Source organism: Candoia aspera, chromosome 2, assembly GCF_035149785.1.
Source record: "Candoia aspera isolate rCanAsp1 chromosome 2, rCanAsp1.hap2, whole genome shotgun sequence".
NCBI classification, from domain to species: Eukaryota; Metazoa; Chordata; class Lepidosauria; order Squamata; family Boidae; genus Candoia; species Candoia aspera.
In genome coordinates, this window is record NC_086154.1 from 146,535,935 (window position 1) to 146,555,443 (window position 19,509).

The following is a 19,509-nucleotide window of genomic DNA, read 5'->3' on the forward strand; positions in this document are numbered from 1 at the left end:
TAGGAAGCATACTCAATACATTCTTTGCCTTGCTTTATTCCCCTTTGAGGCTTGGAACTAACGTCTGTAAAGATTTGTCTTCTTCCTATTCTGCTTCAGTCAATATAAACCAAGAGCATCCACGTCTGATAGCTCTTTAGCTGGAGTTCAAACCAGCCAATTGTAGTTCCTAAGCACCGCAGCCCAGATCTCCCTCTTGTTAGAGATACTCTGTAGTGCCCACAAAAGAGTTCTTTCGGTGCTGTGTTAAAATATCTAAACTCAGGATATATTTAGCACTTCTCAGTGTATCCCTGAACAAATAACAATCACGCAGGAAGAATTGCAGCTCCCCTGGTTTACTACGCAGTGTTCTGCAACATACATTAAATTTCTAGCTCAAACCTCCAGAGACATTTCTCACATTTTTTTCTCTTTTGATGCACAGCAGGAAACAGAGGCAGGTGCTATTCCATGCTTCAGCTCTTCACAAGGTTTCTGAAACTGCTTCCTGATCAGACTGCTGATCATGGATGATTTTCAGCGCTCTGCTAATACCTTTTGCCATTTAAACCAAGCAGTGCTCCACACCTTTAGCACACCATGCACAATAAGGTGGTCCTTGGCCACCAATTGATAAGGATGATCAGGGGGTCTCTGGGCACCACTGTTCTGTAGGACTGTATCCCAGAGCGGACCAGGAACCACTCAATCTGGCCTGGACATCCCAGTCAACTTGAGGTCCTGTGATATCAGCTGTTCCTCAACATCCTGAAGAGCCCAGTGATGAGACACCAACTCCAAGGCTTCCCACTCAGCCTGAAAGAAAAGAAAGGATTAGTTGGTGATTTGCAGACCATGCTGCAGCTCCGAGGTACTATTCTATCCACAAATGCACTACCATCTTCAAGAGTGGCAGGATCAAAGCCCAGGGATTCAAATTAAGTGACTTCCACTAGACTTAGTTTCAGATCAAGACAAATTGTGCATTCCAGAAGCTTTCTTAAAAAAAAAAAAAATTAAATGGTGAGTGGGAAGAATGCCCAGCTATCCAGAAAAAAAAAAAAGGCGAAATTTAAGCTGGGATAGTTGGAAGCATCTGTGTCTATATATAGTGGGCAGTAACATCATGCATTCGCCACCTAGTGAATGGGAATTTTGAGATAGGCCGTGCCTGCCTTGGAAGGCATTTTATGAAGATACCCCCTCGTGCTCTCAAAATTTCTTGTCTGCTCAGTTCCCTAAAAAGATTGCCTGCCCCTGTTATATATTAATCCAACAAAATTTAATTTTAATGATTTTTTTTTGGCATGAAATGGGTTTGTTTTCCCCGTTTATTTCCTGACAAGAAGGTATTCTGAGCCGAAGGAAACTTTACCTAATCATACTATACAGCAGTGAACTGAAAACCTGTGGCCCTCTACAACTCCTACAGGAGTCTCAGAAGCCCCAGTTAACGCAGGCCGTGGTGGTGAGGGGTCTTGGGAGTTGCAGTTTGGTAATAGCTGAAGGGCCACTGGTTCCCCATGCTTTTCAATAGGGTTAGTCAGGAATAAAGACCCTTACTTTGAAGGCCTTGTTGGGGTCTGGTGGAGCGGGAGCAGCTGGGCCCATGAGTTGGTCTTGGGGCAGTAGGTGGCTCTGCTCTGTGGCTAAGGGGAGAATGGCAGGCGCAGATACGTGAGAGAGAAAACTTGTTCGTGCTAATTTGCAAGCAAACATTCTGCAAGAGGCAAAGGAGACTAACGTATCAAGATACTCGGCAGACCACATTTGATTAAGTGCAAGGTCCCTACACTGTAGAAGAGTAAACAGTTTATTATGAGAGCATGAGAAGCTGGGTGGGGGGTGGACATCTGGAAACTCTGGTTGTCTAGTGAGATTCACTCACCAAAGGTGAGTGCTGTAATGAATCTGACGCTCTGTAGAATACTAAGAAGGCTTTCCCCCCCTACAATAGGCCGATACAGCTATCACCGAAATCATTTCCCTGTGATCACAAGGGCAGAACAATTGGAAAGTGCAGAGTTGCACAACTAGATAGGATGCGTTCCAAGAAAATGGGGAAAGGGCTAAGATATCACTGAATGCATTTGGGGAGGAAGGAGAGTTGGCTGGCTATTTCCTTTTGGGAGAAAAAAACCAGCCAAACCACCACCTTGAAATATTGAATCTTGCCTTGAAAAGGTAACGTAGACCAGACTGAAAGTTGAAACAGAAATAACAGAAGGACTACTATTTAGTTCATTTGATGCGCTCATGCGTGGCTTGCTTAAATAACCAAATTGCTAGACTCACATGCCACGCTGAACCACAAAGTACTCATGCAAGCTAAATTCATACCACACACTAAACTACAATCTGGTTGGCTACTTTGTGGTTCAATATCACAAACATTTAAGGGAAGTGGCAGATGCGGAGTTCTGCAAATAGGACTGGCAGGAGGCAGAGCATTCTCTTTCTTGCCCTCTCTCTTGTCTTTCCTTTACAAAGCCAGATCTGATCGTGTACTAAGTTAGGAACAATTCAAATACCATTTGGGGCTACACTCTCTTCTCTAGCACTCTCGTAGCTCAACCCTGCTGTTCACAGAATGCTTTCTTCCTGTTCTGAAAGTAGTAGTGGAGTTGGAATTGCAAGAGCTGTACCCTGGTTAGCTTGCTCCCTTGAAAGACCACACCTCAGCCCACACGTGGCCCCTCCCTTTGAACAATCCCTCACCGGTGTCCTCCCCCAGGACATGCTTGTATATTTTGCGCAGACCAAAGACGTTGAGGAAATACCAGGAGGCCGAACTCACCCTGGGAAAAGAACAGTTGTCAGTGACTACCCTAAAGAGTCTTCTTGCTTGCCAGTCCTGTGCCCCAAAACCCAGGGTCCTCTTCCCATCCTGCCACCCAAAGGACTGGCTAGACCTGGGGGCAGATGCGGGCTTACCACGAGGGATCCATGGAGGGCAGGTTAATTCCACGTTGCAACATGGGCTTGAATCGCAGGGTCAAGGGGAAGGGAACCTTAGCTGGAAGGGAGGGAGGGAGAGGGATTAGAGTTGCCTCTCCCTCCAAACTCTACTCTTGCTCCTCAATCCCCAGCTCCCCTGCCTTTCCAAACTGCAGTTTCTTGCCGCTTTAGGTAAGACACCCATCTCCAGATCAGCTGAAAAACCTCCACCAAAACTGCTGGACCACGTAGTTCTTGCTGCTGCTTTCCAAGATATTCCAAACCTGCCCAATACATTGTTATAGTAATCCTGTCCACAGTGGTAATGCTGCGTTTCCTTTCCTGTATTATAAATTAATGTGGGGAGGTGAATGGCTAACCTGAGGTTCAAGATAGAAGTAAAATGAAAGTGAAATGCATTCGTTCATGGTTCAGATGCTTTATTAGCAATCACCAAGCTGGGGCCTTTGAGATATGCTGAAGTTGCTTGTTGGCTGAGTAGTCCTGGGAATTGGGGTCTCAACACATCTGGAGGGCAGCAGAGTGGAGATGGCTGTGCCGTTCCCACTAGTGAGCAAGCAAGCAACCCACCCGTTTGCAAGAGAACATAAAATGAGATGTACCTCACAGACCAGCTAAACTAAGAACTGTAAACCACAGAGTTATTAGCACAAGTCTTGGTTCCCTCATCAGTTTCACTATGATAATTAAAAAGGTTATAATTCAATATTCGTTCTTCAAATGTTGCAGGGTGTGACAATTTAAACTCAAAATTTGCAAAGCCTGAAGATCAAAGGATACACTGAACAATAGAAAAAACTATTAAATAATCAGGAAACTAAAAAGGTGCTTTGCCAATTCCCATCAGGGATCCCGCTCCACTCACTAGCCACAAAGCCAGAGAAGGCCCAGTTGATCCAGCCTCCAATGAGAATCATGGGCAGAACATCGATGAGATTGCCCTTCATCATCTCTGTAACCATGGTGGGATCTAAAGGAAAGGAAAAGGAAGTATTAAATTAGAGCCCTGACCATGCTAGCATTTAATGGGAGTACAGAAAAGCTGCAGAATATGCAAGGCATGGCACTTAGCCTCCAAGGTGGTTGGCTTTCACTCAGCCTCTTGTTTAAAGTTTCGATTCCCTGTGGTTGTGTTTAGGTAATCCCTACGGTATTTAAATATTACAATGCTGGTGTAGCAGGGTGGCAATTTTGAACTGCAGTAACCAGGGAAGGTGTTTTGGTGCCCCACAGAGCTGTCTTCTGCTTCCCACGATTGGAAGAATCTGATCAAACGCAAATGTACTTAATCTGCATAACACACCGACCACAAAGGTCTGCTCGTTGCAGAATATGGGCTCTGCTGGCAAAGAGTTAGGTGTGAGCCCTGCACTAAAGCACTTAACTTAGTTGATGGATTAGACATTCTTTAGGGCAGGGCTGTGAAACTTTTAATCTGAGGTTGGCATTTAATGGATGGAGTCAAGGCAAAAATTAAATTTAGTGTTGTGTACTTAAAATTGAATACTGTAGTTAATATGATTGTGGTCATGTACTTAATATCACATGAAAACAGATTTGGGGAGGTCATTGGGCCCACAGAAAATTTCTAAAGGCTGTGTGCCTCTCTGTTACGGCGAACGGTACACTGCCTGGCGCCTCCAGCCCTATTATGAAGGGGCTACCAGCGTGGTAATGCTCACCCCCACCCCTTTCCCCGCTGAGGCTAATACAAAAAGAGTCTGACAAAAGTGACCAAAAGCAGCGGCAACCTGCATATATTTGCAGGGATTTCAGATTGTTCCCCTCCAATAAGATCTGGAGAGGAAGACTGAGGAAAGACAACAAAACTTCGGTGTCAGGGTGGGGAAACCAGACTCAATGGCAGAGCAATGGAGGAAATGTGCAGAGGGCAGCATAAAGTGGAAAGTGGCCATGTTTCTTGAATGCATATGAGCAGGCAGGTTTGAGACTCTGCATCCCAATAAGGCTAAGGAAACTATCCGCTAGAGCTGCCCTTGAAAGCTGCTGTCAGTCAAGATGACAAGATAGAGTCAGGTGGGCAGACACAGAATAGAGTTGCTCCCTGCTCTGAATCTGTCTTTTAGCAAACCTTCATGTTTTTGCAGGAATGATCATGTACATCAGCCTAATTTGGTAATGTGTAATTAAGGGTTTATATTCCAAAGAATATAGATGACTTGGAAATATGTAAGAGTGAATGGGTCGCGAAGAGGAAGACTATGGTCGGATGGAGTTGATAGGATCCTCCATTAGAAGAAAAGCAGGAAGTTAAAAAAAAAAGCAGTGCATGAAGCAATGTATGGGTTACGGTGGAGGCAAGGATGGTTTGCAACTATTGAAAGGCACAGAGAGGTATACTGAATGGTTGAGCATGAGCTAGATTTACCTTCTCTTATCTCAAATGCATGTCTTAGTCCTTTAGCTTACTATTCCATACTCTCTCTCTCTGCTTTCCATTACTGTGCCTACCTCAAAAGGGAACAGAGTGATGGGTATGCATATCCAATATGACCTCACATTAATAACCCTATCAGTATGATAAAGGAGACTGCAGTATGATTTCTGTATTAGGAATAGGTGCAAGTAGGGAGCAAACTGGAAGCAGAGAGAGCAATTTTCCTATTCACCTACTGAATTAAAAGCAAAGGGAAATTTGAACCAACCATTCACTAACTTTCTCATTCTCTTAAGTTATGGCAAAACTAGTGTTGGAAGGGTGGAATGCTAATTTGAGTAGAGAATACCCACTCAAATGCATGTCCCTACAAATCCCAGAGTTGTATTTAATGCTTGTGAACTTTCCTGTCAGCCTTCTGCCACACACAGAAGCAACACAGAAAGATTTGCTGCAAGAGAATCTACAATTTTGAAGAGATCCTTAAGTCAACGTTGTTTACTGCGCCTCCCCCACCCTTATGGGGGAGCCTTGGCGGGATTACATAACAGTGACACCAGCAAGGATGGTAATAGGGCTTGTTGTGTAAAATGACATCTCTCTTCTTGAATATATAAATATAGACATGAGAGAAGGCTTGGGGGGCATAGTCTACCTGGACATGCTGTAAGCTGAGGGTAAGCTTCAATAATAACCATATCCATCAGTGTTTTTAAAACCTGGCAACTTTAAGATGTGTGGACTTCAACGCCCAGAATTCCACACATCTTAAATTTGCCAAGTCTGAAAAACACTGATATACAGTACATCAAAATCCCTACAGCCAATATTGATGTCCAAAATAGAGATCCTTTCCTCAGAATAACCACCTTTTCAACTAGGGCAGAAAGAGGCAAAGACTGGTCAAGTCTGCTTAGTTGCCACTGCTATCTCCTCTGAGTGCAAGCCAGTCATCCTTGTTACCTGTCAGTGGGTTTCGAGGCTGCAGTTTGCGCTTGGTTTTGCGAAAGAAGCCATTCTCAGAATTATTGAAGTAATGCTTGCGCATAAGAAAACCCTGGGAAAAATAAAAAGAGGCCACAAAGGTTGGGATGAAATTTGGGTGTATTCAGAAAAGAGAAATAAACATAGTTTGTGATGATACCCTCCTTTTTGGGTGCTTGCAGTACCTCACTGGCGTTCTGTTTGAAATCTTTAACATATCTTACTCTTCAGTACAGCAGTATTGTAGGCTTGTCTTCAGCTAGTCTCTCAAAGCTCAATCCTATCCATCCAGGTTTAGAAAGCAGGCACACTGTGATTAGATGGCTTTAGTTTCAGATAAGCATGCAAGTTCATATAGTGCTATGTTATGATGGATGTCATTTTGATTTGGGGCAGGTGGATGGAGAGATTTGTAGGCAAGGCTCAGAAACTAATAAAACAATAACAGTAATAATTACCAAAGCAATTTATAGAACAAGAAAAACAACCTTAAATAAAACCAGCAATAAGACCAACAATCCTAGAAGACAGTATGAATACAAAAGTTAAAATAAGGTTCACTAAAAAGAGAAAAAAAGCGCATCCAAAAATCAGTCTGGTCCAGGAGCAGTTGTTATCCTAGAGAACCTGGGGTGAGTATTGCAAAACAGCAGCAGCAAAAACCACTTTGGTTATGTTTGTTAGTTCATGTCAGTTGCATCCTTCAACAAAAGTTCTGGTGTTTGATAGGAACAAGAGCATGCAGCTTGAAACACTGGGAGGTATCTCCACACCAAGATGCTTCTGATGGGCATCTGCCAAAACTTAAGGTGTTCAAGAAGAGGCTGACCTCATTCTCTCACCTGATGAGTTAGAAACCGTCCATTTTCTCTCAAGAGGCGGCTACGAGCCAGAATTTGCCTGATAGATAGAGCACTCAGTTCAGTTGTAATACTAATAGGATTTGTTAGCCTAAGAGATCATTATCCAATGTGCAAATCCAAATGCATGATCAAACACACTCTGTTCCCCACACAATCCACCATCTGTATACAGTTGTTTAGGGTGGCATTTTAAAGGTAGTGATGAAGTAGTCTATGAAATTCAGTCATAATTGCTCCCTGAGAATCCCTTGCAATATTATAGACGTTGGAGGAGAAAAGCTTTTATTAAAAGGCCTTTTAATAAAATGTGATAGTTTGAAAAGCTGCTACCAGGCTCCTCCTGATTTTTGCAATATTATGGGGACTGTTGCATGATCCATATTCTGATTTCCCCCAGTATGTTTTTGCAGCTCTTAGTTTGTATAATCCACTCAGCACGGACGGAAAATGTCTTAGCGTGACTCTAGAAATAGGCAACTGAAAAACAGGGTTGGTGCTGGGGCTGGTCTTGCTTGCCTCCAGAATTCCCAACGATCAGCAAGACGAGAAGTACTGTATACTTTACAGCAGCTCCCTATACTTGTCATTATGTGGACAGCGTCCTATGCCTTTACACCTGATATTATTATTGGGAGCCACTTGAACCATTAGAGTTGCATTATGGAGACACAGAAAGTGACTAACCAAACAATGGGCTTGCTTTGGATCTTCACAATAATATACAGTATAGCCAGAATATATAATACTGTAGGCTCCCCATTTAAAATTCAACAAATGTTGCTGAAACTTTTCAAGATGTTTCAAAAGAAACGCCCCTAAATATTAGTTTCATAGGGAATACAATACCTGTAACTGTTTCTTTAAAAGGAGGAAGGGAAATAAAAAATATTGAAATATGTTTTCATATTCTTTATTTTCTCTTACATTTAATGCACCAATTATAAATCATTAATAGATATGCAAACCTGCATATTTTGTTTGTCTGAAATGAGATGTTTTTTTAAAAAGTCTTAAGAGTTAGCATAACGTTCTTGATGATTCGCCTTGACTGTAGTAAGTGCTGAAAATTCACTTTTCACAAAGACAACCTGAAGGAAAAGGTGATACGCTCTTTAGTGCTTTTGAGGATGTTTATGGAACACAGTTTAAGAAATAAGGGTTTATATTGTTATCTTGAAATCTATCATTTGCTTCACTCCTAGCTGAGAACCATCAAGGAGAAAAAGGTCATTACTTCCTAATACAGACATTATGGACTTCCTCCTTGTGTAAGGTCTCTTTTCAGCCCTTCTCATTCTTTTTCAGGAAAGATGAAAAATATCCTGGTTTCAGACTGCCTTTAAAAGACGGGTGCTGGCTGTTAATATGCTGTACTGTTGTGGGTTATTTATAACTGCTGGCGAATATTTTGATTTTACAGTATTACTGGATTTATATTAAACTGAGTTAGGTTTTGGAGTGGTTAACCAGTCTGGGTTCCCGCTTTTGGAAACTGGGTTAGATCAGTGTTTTTCAAACTTGGCATGCTGGCTGGGGAATTCTGGGAGTTGAAGTTGACACATCTGAAAGTTGCCAAGTTTGAAAAAAACTGGGCTAGATAGAATTAGCAACCCCGCCAAGAATTTTCTGCCAGCCACCAAGAGCGACAGAACTCTCGGTCGAGAATTCTGGGGCGCTAGAGCATCTTCCACTCCAGAAACTCGCTCCCCCCGGGGGGGCTCACTGAATGAGCGGGGGACTCATTTAAACCCCTCGGAACGTGGGCGTGACTTTCACAGCCCTCCCGCTGCTCACGTGTCTCGCCGTTGCTCAGGCCAGGCCGGCTTGCGCTCGCCGCGCAGCAACCCAGCCACGCGCAGTCGCAGAATCCCCACGGCCAGCGAGATCCAGGCCACGGGCAGCAAAACCCAGAAGCGAATCGAGGGGTCCAGCCGCAGGTCCGGCACCGCCATCGCGGGAGGCCGTGGAACCGGGGAGCCGCCCTGTAACTGCACCGAGAGCCGGGGGGCTCGAAAGGTTATTGCCGAAGGCGGTGGGAGCTACAAATAACCGGAAGTACCATTTACTTCCGGTGTCATGTTTGTGTGCCTGAAGTCTCAAGACCCCGAATGAAAGCTGGAGGGAGACTCGGGCGGAGGAGGAATGGCCACCCTCAGATTGCTATCGAGAGCGATATTGCTTTTCTCTGACAGCATCGCAGCAGACTAGTTGCCCTTATTTGGTGCCTCTTGGGGGTTTGCGACAACCCTCTCCGAAATCCCAGCCTCTGTTGGGAAGTGACGCCGTAACAGCTGGAAGTTCACCAGGTCGGGCGAGGCTGCTCTGTGATGTCGCGCAGTTCAGCAGCGCAGAAAGTAAAACTCCTTGACCCCGTCGGACGCCGAGCCGAGAGGCCCGCCTCCGCTCTGAGAACATGGAAAAAGAGAGCGTCGCCTTTTCTTCCCCCCGGGCAACGCTTGGCCCCGCATTTGGCGGCTTTCACAGATACAGAAGGCTGGGGCGGGGATGGCAAAAGTTACCTTTCTTCCACCCCCTTCCTTTCTGGCGTGTTTGAAAGCAAGCATGAGTCCGAGGAGAGGCAACCCCGCTTCTGAGTCGCATGACTCCGGAAGTAGAAGAGGGAGGGGCTCTCCGCTCCTCGGTGCCGCTTCTTGTAGAGCGATGCATCGAAGCGGCTCTTCCGTCTTTGTAAATCGCAGGCTTAGCCTCTGACCTTTCGAGAAAGGGCTAGGAATTCTGCCTTGTCCTTTCCCGAATGCGTATTGGTTGTTTTCGTGGGCTGACGTGATTTACGTGGGGTAAATGTTCAGGTTAGACAGCTGTGAAAACTGCCGGAAGAGGGAAAATGAGTTACTTGCATACGGGGTTTTGTGGGCAACGATATCATTTGCTGAAACATGTTGTGTGGACTATCTTTTCAAGATCTGCTTTTTTCTTTCCCGCTTATAGATATTATTTTTTTCCAATTAACTTTTCATACGTTTTTTCCCCCTCCAGAATCTGTTACTAATACTTTTTGTGGAAATCTCATGGTGATGCTTAGTGAACAGCAGGTCCAAGAGAAGGTGCTTCAGTATGAAGCATTTATCAATGATGTTCTGCAGAGAGACCTTAAGTGAGTGATCTTAAAATGTATCCCCTTTCCTGGCCCACCTTTGATTACCTCACTTCAGTTAACCCCTTGTATGTCATGTTTTCTAGGTCTCTCTTAGTCATTTTTTATTAAGGCTTCCAGACATTGATATTTCCCTACAGGAAAGTGTTGGAGCAGCGCGATGAGATTTATGAAAAGATTGCTCAGTATCTGCAACTCAAGAACGTTATTGAACGTTTACAGGTAATTCAAAAACTCTCCAACCTGCTTATACCACTTTGCAATCATGTGATGTGGTGCTCTGTTATAGTAGACACTAGGAGATCAGAATTACATTAGGAGTTGCTTTATCCCAGATAGATTTGCTACTTTCTTTTAGGAAACAGGAGGCCAGGAGCTGACAACTCAAGTGGATCTAGGCTGCCATTTTTATGTCAATGCAGAAGTGTGAGTAGCCCACTGATGTTTTATGTATCCAATACCATGCAATTTTCTAGTCTTTTATTTTTTATATGCTCTGTGACCTTTGAGAAATTAAATTAAAAACAATATTTCTATGACTTCCTTGGGACACCAACTGTGGTAAAATTGTAGAAGTTGAAATGAGGCAGAGGGCTATTTAGTCCAATTCTCTCTTGCAAGAGAAGTGTCCTTCATGTGTCTAGTAGCAGTTAAGTTTATCGCAGTGGCAGTCTCATCAATAATGTCAGATTATTCACTGATTATTTTCTTCGTGATTGAAGCTGCGCTCCTTCAATGACTGCCAGTCATACAGCTGTTAAAGTCTGAAGGAGAAGAAAAATAGAACTGATAATATTGCTGTAGTGAGATTAGGTATATGAAGCAGTTTGAACTGTATAAGATGGCGATGATGATTCTTCATAAAACTAATTTCATCTACCTTTATGTGAATGATAGGTTTGAGGGGTTTTGGGTAATAAAGAGTGAACTGTATCTGGCAGAGGAGAAATAGTTGCATGCTGGATTAATGTTTATCTGGACTGGCATCCTGTTTTTCACAATGATCAACTATGAAGTCTGTGAACAGAACATAAGCATTATAGCTTCTTGTGTTGTTCCTCCTTGGCAGTTGATGCTAGGAGGCTTACTGCCTCTGTTCTTGGAGATGATACATAGCTGTCATAGTTAGTAACCACTGGTAGCCTCAATCTCCACAGATTCGTCTATTTCCTACTGAAAGCTATTTTCTTCTGTCTTGACTCTCCCACCATTGGATGCCCTTAGGCTCTAGTATTATAGAACCTGAGTTACAATATTATAACAGAAGGAGTATATATATCTCATCATGGCCCAGCCTTACTTGCTTTTTTTTCTTAATCTGAAATATTTCTTAAAAGGTTGAAATATATTTCAGTAAAAGAAATCAGAAAATTAAGAGTCTGCTCTTTAAATGTAAGGAAAGAATAGCAAAATAGGATTCCCAAGTTAAACTTTTGAAAGTAATCTCTGCTAGGTTCTTGTAAGTGCTTTCCCTTTTGGTTAGGCTATATTATAGAACAGCTGTAAAAGCTGTTCTTGATTTGCAGAGCACCATTTATTTATGCTACAATTTACAGGCTAATCCCAAAGCAAAATATTCAGATCACTTTCCAAAGAATTTATAGTCTAAAGCCATAATTTTCATGTCATATTACATGAGAAAACTCTAAGTGAAATATGAAAAATGATTTAATCAAAGATTCGTGTTGGACAAATAGATAAATCTGCTGAGGAGATTGCCTGCTATTTTTCTGTATGTGTTTGACTTTTGGTCCTCCATCCTCTCAATCAGGAAACATGCTCAGAATGATGACTCATGCACTCAGGCTATTCTTACTGGTAAAACATTCTGAAGAATATGCTTTGGGCTGCAAAGTAAAATGTGCTTTCAGGTTCAAAATTTTTAAATATGCCTCTGTTAGAAGTTTAGGGAGCATTTTTTTTTAACAAATGACCATAACGAGAAATGAGAAGAAGAGGGAACACTGAAAGAAGAAGGCAAAGACAGGCAAACACTGAAAGTCTTTTCCTTCCCCCTCACTCCCCCCTGTCTGTCAGAATATGTGACTCAAGGGAGCTAACTCTTTTAGCCAAAGCTCCCTTTGGGGAAAAAGTTGTTAACATTTCATTTTTCAGCATGGGAAGATATGGTATAAAAATGTTCTCAGCTTTTCCCTAAATTTCAGTGCCATGAAATTTACAGGTTCATTGCGGGAGGCTGCTAACTTGATGGTATGTGGATGTCTTATCCCCAGATGAACCCATTCTTGGTTAAGAACAAAAGGCTGTGCACTGAAAGATAATGCGCAGAATGAGAGCCAAATTTAGGCTGTTTTCCCACTAGCGTTGCCCAATACAAGGACAGGTGGCTGAGCGTGAAGTGACACTTCTTTCTTTCCCCTTCCTAATAGCAGAGGGCCAAGGATAGTGTGAACACACATTGGCTGTAAGCAGAAAGATTGTTTGCCAGACAAAAAATGATGGTGAGAAGCTTGCATCCAGAAAGCTTTAAATACAACTTTAAGGGTTGCTGCACAAGAATGAATAATATTTAACAAAGATAAGTAATTGCTGATTGATAAGCTCATTTCTCAGGGCTCAAAAATAGCAAATCTGTTTCAGATCCTTGCAAAAATGGAATTCTCGTTTCCTAGCAGAAACTCAAAGACAGCCAGGATTCTAGCCCTCAGCTATCTTTGATATTCCATTGGGTTGCGGTAATTTTTCACCATTATTTAACAACAAAGCAAAGTAATAAAAACATTAATTAGCACATTTTGCTGCATAATTCTAACCTAAGCATGGAGAATGTGTGCAACCTCTCTTCTCTTTCACAGTTCTATGTAATTCAATTATATTTTATAGAACTGTGCTGTAATCTCAGTATGAATTTAAAAGCTCTTAGTTCTCTTGGTCCCCTGTTTCTGTATTCCTTCTATTTTATTTTCTGATGTCGGTTTAATAATAGTAGAAAAATAGAATGGTTATGTTAAACCTGAAATTGACAGTGTAGGCCATTGGCTACTTAGCATTTATTTTACCTGGAAGGGATAGAGATCAGCTTCAAAAAAGAAGTAAGTTAAGCTATGAGGATAATTGAATAGTACACTAATTTTTTGAGAGAAATATTGATAAAGCAGCCACTGCATTATTTGTTAAAGAAACAATCCTTTAAAGTACTACATTAACCCAAATGGAAAGCCACCCACCATAAATGAAGAGGCCTGACAAAAAACCTTAAAAACAGACAGAAATCCTATGTAAAGCCTGCTTTTTCCACTCACTCCCTGTAGGGTTGCCAGCTCCAGCTGAAATCACTCCTCGAGATCACCCTCATAAATGTGTGCCTGTGACATGCATGTGCTTGCATGTCTATCCTCACTTCCTCCCCATAGAGAGCTAGATCAGCACCACAAAATAAATTCCAAAATTACTTAACTGCTGTCTTCATATATAAACCATACACACATGAGGATGTTTCTCTCCTTCCATGCGATATGGGAATATGGAGCTGCCCTGGGAAGGGGAGAGGAAGGAAAGAGGATGCAAACTGGATAGAGATGAGACAAAGGGAAGAAGTAGTTGGCCTGAGAAGGAAAGGAAAGGAAAGGGAAGAAAGAAGCTCTGTTGAAGTGTTAAGAAAAGGGCTAAATTCACCAGGCAGATTGTTATTGCAGCCCTATTGTAGTTCTTGTTTATTCTTTTGTTTTCAATAGTTTCTTACCAGCCATGAATGTTGAGGCAGTTTTAAAAAATATTGGTGGCTTAATGGACAGCATGGTGCTCTCTTTCTGTGTCATTCCAGAACCCTCTGTGTGTCCTTGGTACAAATATGTGCAATATATTGAAAAAATTACAGAAAAATAATGTGCATAGTCAACTCTTTTCACTTTGTTTTCCTGCTCTTAAATGACTTTTTCCTCTTATAGGGAAGAATTGAACCCATCCTGTTCAACCCATCCTGTTACTTTCAGTTATCCTGCCTGCACCCAAATATTTCAAAACTGAAAAAAAAAACACCCCATTGGATGCACAGCAGGTGGCAGTATCTAGCTGGCCCTGACTAATCTAACAATTGCTAAGCAGGAAAAGATCTGGATAGTATTTGGATAGGAGACCACTAGGAAATCCTAGGTCTGGAAGCTAGACTGGGAAATTAAAAAAAAAGTCCCAGATAAAGGCAGTGGCAAACCACTTCCATTTTGCTGCCAAAAAAGCTAATATTCATGTAGTCACCCAGAAATTGACCTCAACTGAAGGAAATCTTTACTACATTGAATGCCTTGTTTACTTTGACTCCATTTCTGTCTTGGTTCATTATCTAACTAATTTCAGTGTACTCTACCTCTACATAGCATATTTTAAGTCTCAAATCTTCCTGGTATCTGCCAGTTTATCTCTGTCTTTTAATGAAGAAAAACAGGAAGAGGTGGCTCATTTTACCTCTGAGGCATATTTGCAAAAGTGTTTCATAACATAAATTGTGACTGGATTTACCTGGCATGTAACCATGGTTTCCTTCACCTTGGTTTATTGAGGAAATCACAAGTGGCTAGGTCCGTTCAATGCCTAAGTCAGAATGAAACAAACTGCCAAGTAATTCAGCACTGTATGTGAACTGAGCTTTTATGTTGTCCTCAGCAGACAGAATCACAGTTGCTGTTTCTGTTATCTCTGTGGCCACGTTAAATGCATGCCAATTGTACTCTCTTTCCTTTTCCTGACTGTAGGCCTGATACATCCACCATATTTATAGCTCTAGGTTATGGGTTCTTTGTGGAGTTGACACTACCAGAGGCGCTAACCTTCATTGAGAAGAAGAGCAAGTTGCTTACTGAGTGAGTAGAAAAATTCAGCCTTTATATTTCTACTCCCACTGCATTACCGAAAGAGTTGCTTTGCTCTGCTGTGTTCCATTTGGTAACCCTAACTAAGGTTAGGGTTAGTATCCTTCTCTAGCTGCTGCTTCCGTAGCATGTTTTCTGACTGCTATAAGCAGAACATGCTGCTTGAATGTATGTACGAGATGAGACTAGATTGTATTGTATAGCCGAAAAATTCTATAAATTTTCAATTCACTTGATTCATTTTTTCTTTTAGGCCACGTACATTTCACTGGCTTAAATTGGTTAATAGTCACTCTTTGGCATAGAAAAATCTGCAGTTTGTATTGCTGCGCATGAGGCTAAGGAATTTTGACACTGTCATCAGCCCTCACAAAAGTACATTTGCAGCGTTTGGGAAGAATGCCATCTCAAATAAATTAATGTAAACTCAATGCATCTTTATGGTATTGGTATAAACTTCATGCAGCTATCTGTCATTAGTCATTGCTGCATCTTGACAAAGTAATACTATATTTTCAAAGTGAGGAGATTGGAAGGGCAAGAGGGAGGCTGCATGTATATGATTAGAAACAAGATTGGCTCCTAAACTGGTTTTCTGTGCCAGTTTCAGAATTGGGAATGTATGGACTATAATAGCTTGCTAATGAGTATTTGGAATATATCCTTAAATACTTGCCATTAGCGAGAATATTTTTTTAAACCTTTTCCTGCTAGTTAGACCATGCTTTTAATCAACTGGCTCCCCCAAATGGCTTACAATAAGGCAAGTATCTACTGCATTTTAAAAGTGCCTTTCTATCAGTGTAAAAGGGGACGCGGTGGTGCTGCGGGTTAAACCGCTGAGCTGCCGATCGGAAGGTCGGCGGTTCGAAACCGCGCGGCGGGGTGAGCTCCCGTTGCTCGTCCCAGCTCCTGCACACCAAGCAGTTCGAAAACATGCAAATGTGAGTAGATTAATTGGTACCGCTTCGGCGGGAAGGTAACGGCGTTCCGTGAGTCGTGCCAGCCACATGACCACGGACGGGTCCTTAGGGACAACGCCGGCTCCAAGGCTTAGAAACGGAGATGAGCACCGCCCCCTAGAGTCGGACACGACTGGACTTTACGTCAAGGGAAACCTTTACCTTTTATCAGCGTAAAGGCAATTTCTAATCTCAGATGATGCAATATAGTTAATTTGTGGAATAGGAATGATAAAATAACTGCACTGTAGTGCATAATCAAACTAAACAAAAACTAAACCACAATTAAAATAGCTTCTTCGCAATGTAGGCTTGGAGATGGGCACTGAAGTGACATCAATGAGTTGGGTACCTTTGAAATGCTAGAGGGAACTCTGGGGAGGATGAGCCTTGAGTTGTGGGCAGCTGTGCTGTGCATCATGGCTGGGCATGTCCTCTTTGCACCTCTTTGACAGGCTCCGGCAAACTATAAATATGTAGCCTACTAAATGCTGATGAAGTCTCTTGTGCGAAAACAAATATGCCTCCCCTTTCCTTTGTGCAGCTTAATCCATGTTTGTATTCAGTGGAGTTTGATCTTTGGTAGGTCCATACAAGATTGTATTCTTACTCATACTCAGGTATATTTACCAGCATCCACTATAAAAACAGTTCCCCCCTGTATGCCATATTGCCTTCATCTGTGGGTGGTCAAGAGCTGTATAAGGCCAACCCTTCCTCACCTCCTGTGGATTTCTTCTGTTTTTTAACAGGCTCAGTGAAGCTCTTACTAAAGATTCTGCCAAAATAAAAGCCAATATCCGGATGGTTTTAGAGGTAATGGAATGGTGTCAGCAATGTTTTGACTGTTGGGGAAGGAATGGGGGAATGTGGCAGGTGGAGCTCATTGCTTCTGGCAGGCAGAGCAAGAAATGATGTTGGGTTGGAACCATGCTCGAAGAAGTGAGAGTAGTCGCACAGAGTTAGCAAGAGCCGGTATTCCCTAGGCTGCTATTCTATGGCTGACTTCCCCAAACTGCAGTGTTGCTGATGTGTTGGATGGCTCCTTCCATCAACCATCACTAGTGTGATCATGTACCATGCAGGCTGAAGAGGACAGGTGCTTTGCTCCAGCACCAGATCAAGAAAGTTCCTTTATGGGATAAGGAGGGTATTTTTTTTCTAATGTAGTATGGGATAGTGGTTATGCTATAAGAAGAAATAAATGGAATCAGTAGAGAAACCTGAGTCTCATCTTCCTTTTCCTTCTGAAGGGATTACGTGAACTGCAAGGTTTCGAAGATCTGCCTGAGGAGAACAGAAGGGACATTTTCCTCTAGGTATCCACCTTCTATGATCCAGAGGGAATAATTTTGGTTTTTGATCACAAAAAAGTTGGTTTTTGTGGATATTTTGCTGCAGCAGGGGCTGTACATGTAGCAAGAGAGACAGTGATATGAACTAGTGATGGTGAATGAGAGACAGTGATATGAACTAGTGATGGTGAAGAACAGCTTCACTTTTAGTGAATGTGTTGGGCTACTTGAACTTTGTTCCATGTCTGACTCCATTAGTTTTGTTTCTTTTTGAAAATAATTGTATTAATAATAAAGATTTTGTATTTGTGCTGGACTCTTTGTCTCTTGTCTCTTACCTTCCTTCTATTTTCAGTATCAATTCCTTTCAATTGTGCTTTAATTTAACAAGAACAGTAACCTCTGCTGAAATTTTATGTTAATGAAATTTTAACATAGAAGAGATGACTTGCTTTCCAAAGACAAATGTAACTGCCACCAATCTGCCACACACCTCAGCCATATTATTTCAAGTTAAGACCCTGGAAAAGGATAATTAGGAAAAGGATTTAAAATAAAACTGCAGTGCAATGCCCTTACACAAATCAGTGATACCACTGTATCTGGAATATTGTGAATACTTCTGGTTACCACATTTGATAAGGGATATATTGAAGCTGGGGAAGATGTAGCAGAGGGCAACCAGAATGATCAACGGACCTGAACGCCTTACAGGAAAAGAGATTTCCTAGATGGAAGAAAGGTGTTGGGTAGGCCAGGAGGTCAGAGATATATATGTAAGAGACATGGTGTGGAGAAAATAGGAAAAAGTCCTCCACTCAAAATTCTAGGGTCATGGGATCATCCCATGACACTGGGAACAGATTTAGAACAGACAAAGGACAGTACTTTAAGTAGTGCATAGGTAACTTGTGGCATTAATTACTGCAAGATGGGATAGCTACTAAACTTGGATGGCTTTAAAAGGAGATTGGATAAATTAAGAGGACAAGATCCTCAAGGGTCTATCTTAAGACTCAGTGTTTCTTCCAGGCTGGAAGTGCCATGCCTCTAAATACCAGAGGAACAGGGCAGGGTGGTGAGTGAGGGGTATGTCTCCACCTGCTGCTTGCAAACATTCCAGAGGTATCTGATGAGCCATTCCCAGAAACAAAGAGCTGACAAAATTGGGCCTGACCTTATCCAGCAGGGCTACTCTTACCTTAAAGGAATTCTTCCTGTACTGATTGTAAAATACTTTATTCCCATCTACAAGTCAGAAACAAAGGGAAATGGGAGGAAGTGATAATTTGGAGGTGTCTAAAGGAACAGCTGATTTACCTTCTTACTCTAGTGACTCAGTGTCCTTTCACATAACACACTTCATCTGATTAATGAGATAGCCCATTTTCTAGGTAGACCTCCCCTTTCTTTCCATCACAATTTTCATAGATCAATCTGGCCATTAAACCATAAACTATTCAAGCAGGCTGGGTTTATACAACATGTTAAGCCACACTCAAAAAACAAAACATTAAAAGTTATTGCCAAGCTTAGCATGTGCAAATGGACCTGTTCAGTATTTAGCTGACCTGCTGAAGCGTAGTCTCTGAATAAACCCAGTAGATTGATCCAGTGCTGCTGCTGATGGATATGCACAGTGTTGCATGTTTGTACTGAACCATGCACAGACCTGGAGCTTGCATGGCTGTTGCTGGTAGCTAAAGGTAAGGAAGATGGGGAGCTGGATGCATACATGGTGGCTAAGTTGATGGGTGGGTTGGGGTGTATGCATTTCTTGAATTCAAGAGAGGCAGTGGGTAAGGGGAAGGTGCTAAGAGCATTTTTGCATGTGGGCTGGTGCACAGGCTGAATGTTAGCTCTTCTAGGTAGCCCAGACGAAAAGCACAACCATGAGTACTAGCTCTATCTTTATTTTTAGGTTACATTAACAGAATCTTACAAGTCTGAAAGGATTTCTCCCCCCCCCTTTTTTTTTTTTTACTCTGGAAAACTACAGAGGTCTCTTCTGAAACACTTCCCTCTGCTTCTATGGACTGAGATACATTTTGCATGATGGTTGTCTAGTCTGCAGCTCTTCCTCCTGTCTCCCAGGGTCATTCCCACATACCATTACAGTGGAAGAG

At 42.2% G+C, this 19,509-nt stretch overlaps 2 protein-coding genes across 6 annotated transcripts in view; one reads left to right on the forward strand and one right to left on the reverse strand.

The window, feature by feature from the left end:
* Positions 1 to 9,687, reverse strand: part of LOC134490780 (ER membrane protein complex subunit 3-like) — a 66,395-nt gene extending 56,708 nt beyond the window's left edge. Inside the window, exons 1-8 of one of the 3 annotated variants that reach the window (XR_010067246.1) lie at positions 8,980 to 9,206; positions 7,165 to 7,222; positions 6,302 to 6,395; positions 3,806 to 3,910; positions 2,917 to 2,998; positions 2,701 to 2,780; positions 1,546 to 1,625; positions 630 to 798 (exon numbers count right to left, since the gene is read on the reverse strand). Coding sequence is in view for 2 of the 3 variants with exons in the window: in XM_063294054.1 (XP_063150124.1) it covers positions 688 to 798; positions 1,546 to 1,625; positions 2,701 to 2,780; positions 2,917 to 2,998; positions 3,806 to 3,910; positions 6,302 to 6,395; positions 7,165 to 7,222; positions 8,980 to 9,137 (768 nt within the window). In the remaining variant the exon portion in view is untranslated. Of the gene's footprint in view, positions 1 to 317; positions 799 to 1,545; positions 1,626 to 2,700; positions 2,781 to 2,916; positions 2,999 to 3,805; positions 3,911 to 6,301; positions 6,396 to 7,164; positions 7,223 to 8,979; positions 9,207 to 9,488 lie in introns of those variants that run through there. The other 2 variants (XM_063294055.1, XM_063294054.1) reach the window with 2 other exon arrangements.
* Positions 9,688 to 9,770: 83 nt separating this feature from the next.
* On the forward strand, positions 9,771 to 17,699 carry UXT (ubiquitously expressed prefoldin like chaperone). 3 transcript variants are annotated; one of them, XM_063294058.1, is made up of 7 exons: positions 9,771 to 9,983; positions 10,183 to 10,300; positions 10,441 to 10,522; positions 10,659 to 10,726; positions 15,010 to 15,117; positions 16,841 to 16,904; positions 17,342 to 17,699. In XM_063294058.1, the coding sequence occupies exons 2-7, from the start codon at positions 10,215 to 10,217 to the stop codon at positions 17,405 to 17,407; spliced, it is 474 nt and encodes a 157-aa protein (XP_063150128.1). In that variant the 5' UTR covers positions 9,771 to 9,983; positions 10,183 to 10,214; the 3' UTR covers positions 17,408 to 17,699. The 3 variants fall into 3 exon arrangements, with proteins under 3 accessions (XP_063150128.1, XP_063150127.1, XP_063150126.1); XM_063294057.1 differs by having other exon boundaries at positions 9,772 to 9,995; XM_063294056.1 differs by having other exon boundaries at positions 9,772 to 10,300.
* The last annotated feature ends 1,810 nt before the right edge of the window (positions 17,700 to 19,509 follow it).

Excerpts from the sequence above, each read along its gene's own strand:
- UXT (XM_063294056.1), top strand. The coding sequence starts at position 10,083 with ATGTTGTGTGGACTATCTTTTCAAGATCTGCTTTTTTCTTTCCCGCTT. Across the intron at positions 10,523-10,658 it reads ACGTTATTGAACGTTTACAG|GAAACAGGAGGCCAGGAGCT; the intron begins GTAATTCAAAAA and ends ACTTTCTTTTAG. Across the intron at positions 15,118-16,840 it reads AAGAGCAAGTTGCTTACTGA|GCTCAGTGAAGCTCTTACTA; the intron begins GTGAGTAGAAAA and ends GTTTTTTAACAG.